Below are 12,891 nucleotides of genomic sequence, written 5' to 3' on the forward strand. Positions count from 1 at the left end.
GCAGACAAACTTAGAAACAGCTTTTTCCCCAGAGCTGAGGCCTCCATCACACTTCCTAACACCACATGCACTCTTCACACTCCTGTGTAATATGTGGTCTTCAACACGTTCTTCAGTTCATATTTATATGTCGTAAATAACCTGCTTATTTATATGTTCCCTGCTCATATACAGTATACATGTGTATGTATGTGTACACATGTGTGTGTGTATGTAAGTGGATATGTATCTAGTAAAGAATATGTAAATTCACAATGTAACAATTTATAAAGAATTAATTTATAGGTTTCTTCCTTTTCTTAATGGAGGTTATTGTACTAGCTTAGTTTGCTTAAAGTATACACTACTCACCAAAAATGATGGATATTAAACTTTCAGACGACATTTATAATTGTTGGAAACATGATGAATGTTGAATGTAGGTTCTTTAAGTAGAATCATGAAATGTTAATTCTTTCATCACGTTAGGTGTTGTCTGTCTTACGTGAACACAAGGCAGTTCTAACCAGAACTAAATGTGCTCTAACAGAGTGTTACAGTTTTTTATCTGCAGGGTTCAGGGAGGAACTGAAACTTCTGTGGCCGAGGCCACAGAATAGAAACAGTTCTGTTGATGCAACACTTCTTTTTCTGCTAAAAACACAGGAAGTTATTGTACATAGTTATGTTTGAACATGCAGGTATACGGTTGAAAAGATTCTGAGCTTAAACTGTTTGGTATATATAGGAGACGTCTAAACTTATACAGCTCTAAATAACATTTCTCTCACGTTCCTTCTTATGATTATAATAAAACTTTATTTTATATTAATCACCCAAAGAACAATTGCATCAATATTTTCACACAAAAACAATATTATGAAGAAAACATCAAATGATCAAATTCTACCAATCACATAATAGAAATCACACATTTGAAAATACCATCATATGTACAGAGAAATATGAGGTCATTGAACTTGTAACAGTAGATACAAGTAGTCATTGAAAGACAGTAACCCTAACCCTAACCCTGGCCCCTCTAACCCTTTTTGTAGGTGCAGTAAAAGGTTTAACCTTTGCACCAGGGAAACTTTTTCTAGTGGTTCACATACGCTCGTTTTCAACGTGTTCAGACAACACCTGTCTCCACAAAACGAGCGATCTCAAACACAGAAGTTTTGGTGTCCATCTCCTATTATTGTTAGTCTTTTCCTGTGCTCTGGATAAAAACGGCAGACACACCTTTGTTAGTCAGAGTTTCATTCTGATGTCCAGTGACTGCATGATTTCTCCCTGTAAGAAATCCTTCTCATCAAGGCTGTTAGTAAAATTATTTCCATAAATACATAGTTGGAAAACTATGTAAAAATGAACGCCTTAATTAACTGTTTCCATGTTTTAAAATCTATATGTCTGAACACACAAAGTACATATACAATTCCACTCAAAACATTTTAATTTACAAAGTTGGGTAGACAGAAAAAAATGGTCTCAGATCATCCTCATATATAATCTCTTCTAACTGCACAAAGAAAGAAAAGTAGCTCTCAAATGTTTATTTTGAATTGTGAGATCAGAAGCTGCTTTTCCATTACAGTTTTTCACTAAACAAAAGCAATGTTTAAAAATTTTTGACAAAGTACAATTTCAGTTTGCACGTGTTTCCATTGAATGAAGTTTAGAGCATAATTTGTTATTCTCGTAAAGTCTCGTCCCATGAGACTCCACTTTGAGGAGGAAGAAGATTTTTAATTCCTTTTAAAACTGCATTTTGCTGTTGTTTGCTCTCAAGGAGGTAAGTTATATTTTTCTCTTAAATTATTAAGATTTTTGTAGCTTTCTCCATCCATACAAACCGCACCATCTTTACTAGAAATGAACTGGTCACATGACCCCCTCTGTCACATCCAGGGGCGTGTTCATGCACGGTGACGTTGAACTCTTGCATTATACATTTATATTGACACATCTGAAAAATTACCTCATAAGAGCGTATGTTGCGTATGTATATTTGAGAAATTTTGGTGTTTCCTTTACCAGTTTTTTATTGTGATATTTAGGTTTTGTGCAATTCTATGTGGAATGGAAACTCAGCTAGAGATCAGCTGTGTGGGTCATTCTATGAAACGGTGCCATTTGAGTCCACAAAATTTGATGAGATTAAAAATCCACAAAACTGTGTCCAACTGTATTTCCGAACTTTCAAGCTGTTAAGATATTTGTTTTTAATCACATAATAAGAGACAATGTTATTTTAAAAGAAAAATATTCCATTTTCATTATTTTTAATTAGCACATGGCCATTTTTGTCAAATCCACAATGACCAACAAGGAATTTGCAACATATCAACAAAAATGTATATTTTTTAAATAATTTTTTTTTGTTTTCATGATGAAATTGATACTATTAATGCTATTAATTATATTTATTTAAAAGAATGACTTACCACCCCATCACACTTACTCTTTTGCCTATAAAAATATACTCTTATTTTAGATAGCATCACAAACAGGAAATGACATCATGTGAGTCGCTATTGGAGCCAAGTTGAAAAGCAGGCTATTGTATATTGTTTATTTGATGTTTTTAGAGGTTGGATGGGAACCGTCAAGTTTAATGTAGCCATACTGTCATGCAAAATATATTAGCAAAACTTTTTTCTTTTGAAAGAAAAAACACAATAAATAGAAATAAAATGATATTTCAAGTTGAAATCAGATATGCTGAGTCAGCTAGCTTACCATGTAGTGAACTGGCAGCCATTTTATGCTAAAATTTACCACCCCGTCACATTTTTCATTGTGAAGGGGTGGTAAGTATGATGCACATACACCTTTGAAGTTGTTTTAAATTTATGTTTTTGTGTGAATGCTGTTAAGCATTCACACTATAGTTTTCCTGTTTTTCTTTATTATTGTGTGAATGCTGTCAACTCCTACTACTTTTACATACTTTCAGCTAGTGTTAGAGAAAACCTTAAAAATGCACAAGTAACAAAGAACAGGTACTTCTTCCCATTGTATTAAAATAGGCAGGTACTAATTTCCCACTTTCCTAATTAATACGGTACTGTTCCACACATTTTCTTTCTACCTTCTTCTTTAGGGTCTTCTCCTGCGTGTTCTTTGATGGATCAAAATATGACAGACTACTTCTCTCAGTTGACTAATTTATTAATTACAATTGATATGAGAAATGTGCAAATTACAGAGCCCTGGGTCCATATCTATCCCTGGCAAACAGACATAAGAGATGTCTGGCTGCCCACAACAGACAGGACCCCTTCTTTCTATCCCTGGACCCTTATATATTACAGCTCCTCCTCCTTTCTATACACAGTTTTACTGACTAATGGTGCAGTTGCAAAAGTAGGGTCAGCTTCAGTCAAGCAGATATCTACCCCCCTCTTTATGACACCCGTCCATTCAGTGGTTTCTTTTGATCTGGAAAACAGGGACAAAGAAAACACACACACACACAAGGTATTTCCTCTGAACTCCGGTTGACCCAGAAATTTCCCTTAGGGGTAACATTCCACATGTTGTTTTACTAGGAACATCCTGTTAGTCAGTATATGAGCTTAAAGATAAGATATAATTAACAGAGTAAGAATATAAATGAAAATAAGTAACACACCCAAGCCATCCCTTGATGAGTACCTCAATAAATTTATCTACACTAGAAACACCATTCAAACTTTAAACAACTCACAACGGATTGGGCTATTTTAAAATGACTTTTTTTGCCGATATGTTTTACGGTTTGGGAGTTATGGAAGTTTAAAAATCATCAAAATCTTGATTTTCAACAAAATCTCTTGTCACTCTAGCGCCCTCTAGCTTTTCAGCCTGTTCCTACACTCAAACAAATTCTCATAACTCCTACAATTTTCATTGTAGAGACATAAATTATACATCAAAAGGGAGGAATTTAAGTTGGCTTCGAATAGAACCAAGCATAACAGAGCTGGGACTTATAGATTTTGAGTTACGCCTCTCCAAGCGAGCAAAAGTCTACTTTTGCTCCTATACCCTTCCATTCAAATCAGAGGCAGGATTCTGGGTCAAAGTGCATTTCTCCTGTGTTTTTAACTCGTCACCATTTAAATTCTGTTCAAAGTAGGGATGAATAAATTACATCCCTGCCTTCCTCAGACTCTCCTGGCGCTCACGGTGAAAGAATTATTTGGATATCTCCTATAGTTTTCTGTCAGGAGCGAGGAGTTCGGGAGGTGCGCAGAGTGATTCGGCAGTTCTGCTTTGCTCTTTTCCCAGTCTGTGCCTGTCAGTTAAGTGAGGGGCTGTTGTCATGACAACTCACTGAGTGCTCTCAGCTGTTTGGAACCAGCTGACCTTTGACCTCATACATTCAGTCTTATTGATCCAGATTATGGATTTCTCACCTAGTTTTGTCCTCCTAATGACTCCACATATGTCTCTGTCCTCTTCTCCTGTCTCCTCCTTGTCCTTGAGGCCACATGTCCTCCTCTATCTCTCCTCCTCTGTCTGTCCTCCCATCATGTACTTTGCTGCTCACTTACATGATGGACTGTGGTTCAGCTGCCAATTCAACTCTGTTTCAGCTCTTTCTGCCGTTTACATTAATTTGCTCTACATTCAACCAGTTCAGCACCTTTAATATTCACTTTCAGCTGTAAATACTTTATTGACTTCAGCTTCATGATTACTTCAGCTGGTGCTTCAGCAAGCAGATTTCAGCCATTTTCAGCAATGTTGAACTACCTTAAGCACATTTTACTTCAACTTTCCACCATTTTAACTACATTTAAACAACTATTGACTTAAGATTCATATATACTGCTTCAACAACCATAATTCAGCCCTTTTCAGCCATGTTGAACTATCTTAAGCACATTTCAGTTCAGCTTTCCACCATTTTAACTACATTTAAACACCTGTTTGTGCTTTAAATCCTTCCAACTATTGACTTAAGCTTCATATATACTTCTTCAAGAACCATATTTCAGCCATTTTCAGCCATGTTGAACTATCTTAAGCACATTTCAGTTCAGCTTTCCACCTTTTTAACTACATTTAAACACCTGCTTGTGCTTTAAAGCCTTCCAACTATTGACTTAAGCTTCTTCAAGAACCATATTTCAGCCCTTTTCAGCCATCTTCAGCAATCTTAAGCTCATTTCACTTCAACCTTTCAGCCTTTCAGCACATTTTAACTCCAGTTTGAGCTTTAAATCCTTCAACTTTTCACTTCAGCTTAATAAATACTTTTTCAACAACTCTTTTCAACCATCTTCAGCATCTTTAAGCATTTCAGTCTAATCATTCAGCATGACAGCATTCACACATGCTGTTATGCTAATAACAGCTTTTTCTAGTTAACTATTAATATTCAATAAAGGAAAATTTACTGGTAGGAAAACACACAAATTTTATTTTATTTTTTTATGTATTCTTGGTCAAATTGTGTGCATATTGTCTGTGACGGTGTGGTACAAGAATGACCCCTGGGTCTGAATAAACATAGGTAATAATAATATTACAGGTAAAATTAAAAAGTATTTTATAACTGAGGTGGTAAAATGTGTTTTTCTTTGCAGAGTTAATGGATCTTTTATATTGTGGACTTTTAAAAATAATTTTTGCCCTTAATGAAATTTTTTAAATTCCAAAGTAGAAATGGCCGTTTCATAGAATGACTCAGGTACAGATTGATCAACAGCTTTAAAATGACATTTTTTTACAGGGTTAAGACACGAATCTGCGACAATGAGAACAAAACAGTTTGTGAGTAAACAGAGTCCAACACAGAGATAATTCAATGCTAATAAAATTCAAACTTTAAAAAAGAACCAGAATACAGTTAAAAGCCATAAAACTTATATGAACAAATGAAAACAACATACTGTGGTTATCTTCTTATGTTTCGATGTTAATGTGGTGTTAATGAGATGTGGCCACATAGTATTTAATACACATCATTACTGAATAGTGCAATTGTTCCTTGTTAATACAGCTGCAGCAGCTCCCACTGCTGCTCCTGCTGCAGCTCCTATCGTGCCTCCTAATACAGCTCCAATAGCAGCACCAGAAGTTGTAAAAATGCTCATGATAACGCCAGCATCATAGCTGTCTGCTGTCTGCCTGCTAGTAGAGCTTCCTGCTCCATGGCTCCTTCCTTCCAACATACCAAAGGCATAGCCTCTAGCATAGTTTTCTGCTGCATTTCTTCTTGCTTCCGTCATCTTACCGAAGGCAACCTCCCTAGCATAGCTCTCTTCTGCCCGTCTTATTGCTTCTTCAATCTCCATACCTCTATTTTGTCTCTGTATGCCAAGTATAACCTCATTTCTAACTCTCTCAATGTTTCTTATCATTTCATTGGTAAAATATCTTCCTCCATTTCTCAGCACCAATCTGTTTATCTTGTTCAGCAGCTCTCTGACCTGAGAAACATCTTCGTCTCTGTTGTCGAAGACATGATATCCTCCCCTGCACTGATGGATGAAGCCACGAAGATCTTGATTTCTGTTAATGAACGTTTCTATGGAAACACCATCTGCTTTCAGATCATCTCCATGGGTGAACAGGGCCATGGTGTAATCTGCTGCTAGTTCTCCAAAAACCTCCTGAATTATTTTTACAGTTTCTTGTTCTTCTGGAGTAAATCTGTTCGGTTGGATCACAATGAGGAACACATGAGGACCCGGAGCAGCATAAAAGAGGCATCTTGTCAGCTCTCTTTTTATGTTGTCTTCAGATGTAGAAGTATCGAACAAACCTGGAGTATCAATTACTGCAAGAGTTTGACCCTCAAACTCTCCTATTTCCTTCTTACACTCTGATGTTACTGAAGGACAGGTGGTGGAAAGAAAAGCATTCCTTCTTAAGATGGTGTTTCCTGTTGCACTCTTTCCCACTCCAGTTTTTCCAGTAAGTACGATCCTCAGGTCTGCTTCACCATCTATTAAAAAATATTAAACCAAAAACATTACTGATGTTGTAAAAGACAAAATTCTGGTTTTGAGGTACGCCACAACAATTACAGGTGGATAACCCTCAATTTCCACCTTTTTGTGTGCTGCTCCACGGTCTCCACAGCTATTTGTGACCATTTTAGTCAATGGTTTTGTCCACACTGGTCACACCGCTGTGCGTGTCAGAAGCATCACAAGGGCCTTGTTACGACTTTCGCTAAAAATGAGTGGAGACTATGTTTTGACAGAGCTTATGTCCAGAACGCGTCAAACTCAGCAGTTCAGATAGGGGCAGACAGGAAATCAGATGGAGGAGCCGTGTCGAAGCTCCCGGTAATATTCAAAATAAATGCCCCCGTGTAGATTTGACCTCGTTGAACCATGTAAACATTATGTCATTAATTGGTCAGGGTGTATAAGTCTTTTTTTTCTTTGTGGAAAATCACAAGATTCTTCAATTCTTCTGTTATTTCATGATCTAATGGATCAGGCTGACTGCACTCGCAGTTGCTTCACACGTAACGCGGCGCACACGCACCTGGTGTAAATTCGGGTCAGAGGAGTATTCCACAATAGACAACTTATAATAGTGGTTCTCAAACTATTTTCAACCTTGTACTCTCTGTAGAATAAATTTTGATCCAAGTACCTAAACCAGCCAGTGGGAATTTACAGTTTAGTTCAGGTTCCACATTCAGCTCGATTTGATCTTCAGTCGGTTAGACCAGGAAAATAACATAATAACCTATAAATATTAAAAAATTTATTATTCTTTTGCTAAAAAGGAAAAAAAAACCAGAGCTAACTTATAGATTTACAGCTTTATCGTGCAAACTTAGGGGACTAACATTTCAGCATTTTCTCTCTTTATCAGCACCACGACTCTGATGAAAACACAAACGTTTGGACACTTTCTGTGTAAATAGAAGGCAGCATTACGCATATGACTTGGTGAAAAAGAGGTAAAGATACATGCCTAAAAAAGTAGCTGCATTCAGTCTACTTTGATTTGGTGGAGAAGATCAGTTTCATTTCTCTTCAGTGTTTGTTGATTTATAAAGCAATAACATAAATATAAACACACAAAAAGAAACCTATATCTATATGCTGAACTGGTGAGCTTGTCATGCTCTGAGCATCACCACCAAGATGAAGATGTGGTTTTTTTTCTGTTTGTCTGTGAATTTATATTTATATTTCTGCATTTTCTAGCTTTACTGGACCCCCATATCCAAAACTCCTGAATGGCTTCATCTGTAAGTCATCAAAGTCATCAGTCCAAAACATGAACCTCGTCTTCCGTTCGTCTTTTTAATGTGTTTGTGCAAAGACTACGGAGGAAGTGAGGGAGTTCAAACCTCTAACCAGGAAACGTTTGAATGCCTTTGCCTTCTGCACGGCTGCAGAGCCAATTTGAGTCAGTAAAGGAAGGAGAGTGTCTCTGTGGCTCAGTATAAACTTATAAAGATTTAGCAGCTGTAAATAAATGTTGGTAAATAATGTTAGTTTGTAAATTACTATTGTCAACGTGCCAAAATAAGTAAATAAATCTGCCTGAAAAATTCATGTTTGCGACTGTGCAGAAAAGGATTTGTGTGGTTGTAAAAATATTTGTATTTGTGGAAAATAACAAAAGTTCTACACAAACACAAATCTTTTTAACAACCATGCAAAGCCTGCACATTCGCAAACTTAAATTTTTCAAGTTGATTTTTTTTGCAGGATGAAAAACTTAATTTACAGATACAAACTCTGAAATTATTTGCAAACATTCATTTACAGCTGCTACTGGGCTCAATATAACATCATAAAGATGAATTTTGAGTCCATAAACAAAGAAAATCCTGGACAATTTTTAAATTTCACCCGGACGCATTTTTAAGCTCTCAAACAGATGATATGTCCGCGTAAAAGAGGACGTTTGGACAGATAATCTGGTATGTTGACCACCATCTTCCAGTTTTTTTTTGCTTGATTGTAAACAAACAAACCACCAAATAAATAAATAAATGGTTAAAGACATAGACGTGTTTGGCAACCGTAAACTCGAAAAGCAGAGCAGTCAGGGCAACATGACTTGAGGAAAACGGCTGACAGAGAAACTGAGAAACACGCTGCCACCATCATTCAGCATTTCTATTAAAATGTTAATACAAGTTAAACTTACTATACGAAACAAGTTGGGTTGCTCTTGACGATGACATGTTGTTTCTCTGCTGAAGTTCTGGTACTGAAAACTTTCACTTTCATCCGGCTCTGTGTTATGTGGGGGTTTCTGTGTCATCACAGACCGTTAATGATGAGGAAATGTTCAGTTACTGATCACTTCACTACACCTGCTTTTTTATAGCCTTCTAAGGCGAGGAAACGTCAACATAGCCTAATCTATAACGTATTATTGCCTCATATAACATAAAATCAGTTGCTTTTATTTTTCTACACCCAGACTACAGCAACAGCCTTTTTTACACGTCTCACCAAAAACTATTAGTTGGCTGCTGATATAAAAACTCAGCTGCTAAACTTTTAACAAAAATCAAAGAGAGCAGTTTCTTCTGTTTGGCCTTTTACTTCAGAACTGTTTATTTAAGGCTTTTCACCTTCTTAGTTACCTGAGCTTTTATTTAAAGGGCCTGTATGTGGAGGACTTTTAGTGTTCCAGAGACCTGGTTTAGGACCAGAGGTCATGGAGCATTTGTCTCTAAACTCTGAAATGAGCTAGCTGAGGAGATCAGGTCAGCAGAGTCAGTCGTCTTTTAAATATTCTTTCATTTATTCATTAACTACCACTTAGTCCATTACAGGTCGTGGCTAACCTGGAGCTTATCCCAACATTTAACAGGTGAGAGGCAGGGTACACCCTAGACGGGTCACTAGTCCATCGCAGGGCCAACACAGATAGGGACATACAACCATTCACACACACACTCAAAGAAAGAAAGAAAGCTTATTTTTTGTTGCCTCTGTGCACCTGTGTACCAGAGCAGTTTCTTCCACCAGAGCTGATGTCACAGAGCAGATCTGCCATGTTGGTGAGTATCAGTCAGATTATTTGTAAATGAGACTGTTAAACAAATAAAAACAATATGCACATGCAATTTGTTTACTTCAGAAGATATTTAACCAGTAAATACCAAATGCATCATAATTTTATACACACTGCCTATGTATTGTGTCACAATCTGGTTTAACCTAAGTGGTCTTCTGCCCCCTGGTGGGTCTTTTTAAAACTGCAACCATTCTGACATCACATACATGTAGTAATAAACTGTACAACCATTTAGTTAAAGAGCCTAAAAACACTTAAAATAACAAAAAAAAATCTGGTCATTATTTCTTAATTCAGGCAATAAAACTGTGAAATTTGACTTGATGAATGTATCATACATGTAGTGAAATGTATGTTTCAGGTTTTGTATTTTTTATGTATATTTTTATTTTTACTATCATGCTACACCAGTTCTTTTAGTCTTTTGTGGCTCCATTTGCAGGTATGTTGGAACCTGTTTTTGTTTAAACGTCACCTCCTCCCTCCTCCCCAGGTCATACATTCCTGGGTCGTCCCAACAAGATGTACTTTGGTTCAGCAGCTCGACCTGAACACACTGAGCACACTGGCCTCCTCAGCACCACCTCCCAGGATCCCATCGCAGTGGCAGCCACATCCCTGCCCTCTTCCCATCCCTCACTCCATCTTCACCCCTGCAGGGTTCACGGCTTCATCCTGGGAGGACGACAGCGACGGCTCGCCTCCACAGCCGGGTGCCGGCCAATAACAAACACACCCCAGCATGGTGAAAGAAACCATTTCAAAAAGAAAGAAACTGGGAACATGGACTATTCTGAACTTTCCCCCACAAATTAACATTAATATACGAAAATATTTACAATATCATCATTTTTAATGTTCTTCATGAAATAGCTTAAAAACACAGTCTGAGGAGCGAAGAGCAGCAGCTTGAGGTCGGCTGGTTTTAATTTCAACAGTAAGAAAGAAGCACGAGTTAAACTAGTTTTTCACAGTTCATCCTAAAATATCACAAAATAAAAAACAGGAAGCAGATTCATGTGTGAAGCGCGTTTTCACAGTTTTCCATTATGATCGCTGTCACGATCTTTGCCTGTAATCCGGATTTCCAAGCTGTCCCTGAAGGCATCCTTTCAGTGCGCCTCTGATTGCTGACGCGCTCCACCTGTGCGGTGCGCTTTATATACCAGTGCCTGACAACAGCTCCCTGCCGGATCGTCTCGGTTTATCCCTGCACGCTTCCAGCCCTGATCTCCTGCTCGCCAACCTGTTCTCTGATCTTCGACACGTTTTTGGACCTGGATAACCTGATTCTGCCTGCCCCCTGTCTGGTAACTCTGCTGTCTGTTGTTTGGATTCTGCCCGTGTATTGACCCTTGGACTGTCTTATTGGATTTGGATTACTGGACTTGGATTGAATGATTGGATATTGGATTGGATACAGGATCTCGGATGTGGATCTGGATGTGGATGCGGATTCGGATTTGTCCCAAACATTACTTGTTCCCCTGTCTGTCTTCCCCAGAGGATTCAGTGGACCTAAGTAGAAACCTTAGGTCTGACTAACTGTTCTTCCCCTCAGCTGTTTTTCACCAACCTGGTCTCAGCCCCTCTTCCTACACAACAGCCTCAGTGGACCATTTACCGCTCTCCCGGTTCAGCGAACCCCCTGCGTCCTCCTTTTCTCCTGCCGGTACGTAAGCATCAGAATTCACACTTCCCTATTCTGCCACGCTTATTCTCACCTGGAATCTCCTATTCTCACAGGCTAGTGGGCGACGTGACTAGACCCGGATTTCCTGAGAATTCAGTTCCTGACAATAAATCTTTTTTTTTTCTACCAATCCTCTATCCTGACATTTTTGTGGTCCAGTTTGCTGAAACCGTTACAGTACGATCTGGTCAGCATCGTGGACCCATCAGGATCAGAGGATTGGCGCACCCTAGTTGAGGCCGCCATAGCGCAACAAAAGACGGGCCTGGGTGAGCTATTGTCTAATGTTAAAGAACTTTCCAAAGAATGGCTGCAATAACCGATTTGGCTTGCGCTAGTACCGCTCAGCCGCCTCATGTTCCCCCCTCTTCTGTTCTCCCGGGGCGCGAACCCCGTATGGCGCCCCCTGAGCGATACGCGGGGGAACCCGGTCAGTGTCGGGCTTTCCTTACTCAGTGCTCCTTACAGTTTAAGCTACAGCCTTCCTCGTTTCCTTCAGAGAGGGCTAAGGTAACCTAAGTGATCTCGCTGCTCTCTGGCAAGGCCAAATTGTGGGGCACCGCTGAATGGGAGAGAGGTTCTTCTGCATTATCTTCATTTCAGCGGTTCTCCGAGGAGCTCCGTCGGGTGTTCGATCCCTTTAGACCCAAGCGGGAAGCTTCAAGGGGTTTGTTCTCCCTCACTCAGTCTGGCAGATCAGTAACTGACTACATCATTGAATTTCGGACTTTGGCTGCTGACTGCACTTGGAACCAGGCCGCTCTGTTGGACGCTTTTTATCAGGGGTTATCAGAGCAGGTAAAGGATGAACTAGCCGCCAGAGACCCTCCAAAGGATCTCAATGCCCTGATGGATGTGGCATCCCGAATAGACCAGCGTCTTCGAGAGAGGCGACGAGAGAGAAGAAGCGGCGATGGGGGCATGTACAGAGTCACCAACAACTTTCCCATGCAGGCTGGTCTGGAGACGTCATCGTCCTCTAACACCACCCCAGAACCCATGCAGATTGGCCGTTCCAAACTGTCATCTGCCGAGAGAGCCCGGCGAATCACTCATGGACTATGCCTATATTATGGTCAAGCTGGACACATGATTAGAAATTGCACAGTAAAAGGCAGGGCTCAGCAGGGGACGGGAGGTCCTTGTTGAGCCGGACCCTGTTGGACTCCTCCGTCTCCCGACCGGTATTCCGCATACAACTGACTGCCGCT

General features: G+C 39.3%; 1 protein-coding gene across 2 annotated transcripts; it reads right to left on the minus strand.

Annotated features, from left to right (window-relative positions):
* Positions 1–5,141: 5,141 nt before the first annotated feature.
* Positions 5,142–9,487, minus strand: LOC121639780 (GTPase IMAP family member 9-like). 2 transcript variants are annotated; one of them, XM_041985274.1, is made up of 3 exons: positions 9,106–9,487; positions 6,127–6,925; positions 5,142–6,096 (listed from the first exon to the last, which is right to left on the minus strand). In XM_041985274.1, exons 1-3 carry the CDS (start codon positions 9,140–9,142, stop codon positions 5,943–5,945), a joined length of 990 nt encoding a protein of 329 aa, XP_041841208.1. In that variant the 5' UTR covers positions 9,143–9,487; the 3' UTR covers positions 5,142–5,942. The 2 variants fall into 2 exon arrangements, with proteins under 2 accessions (XP_041841208.1, XP_041841207.1); XM_041985273.1 differs by having other exon boundaries at positions 5,142–6,925; positions 9,106–9,479.
* Between the last annotated feature and the right edge of the window lie 3,404 nt (positions 9,488–12,891).

Source organism: Melanotaenia boesemani, chromosome 5, assembly GCF_017639745.1.
Source record: "Melanotaenia boesemani isolate fMelBoe1 chromosome 5, fMelBoe1.pri, whole genome shotgun sequence".
Classification (NCBI taxonomy): domain Eukaryota; kingdom Metazoa; phylum Chordata; class Actinopteri; order Atheriniformes; family Melanotaeniidae; genus Melanotaenia; species Melanotaenia boesemani.

What these genes read in the sequence shown, in the direction of transcription:
- LOC121639780 (XM_041985273.1), bottom strand. Translation starts at nt 9,142, where the DNA reads ATGTCATCGTCAAGAGCAACCCAACTTGTTTCGTATA. An exon ending in AACCCAACTTGTTTCGTATA is followed by an intron (nt 6,926 to 9,105) that starts GTAAGTTTAACT and finishes ATTTTTTAATAG; the next exon opens with ATGGTGAAGCAGACCTGAGG.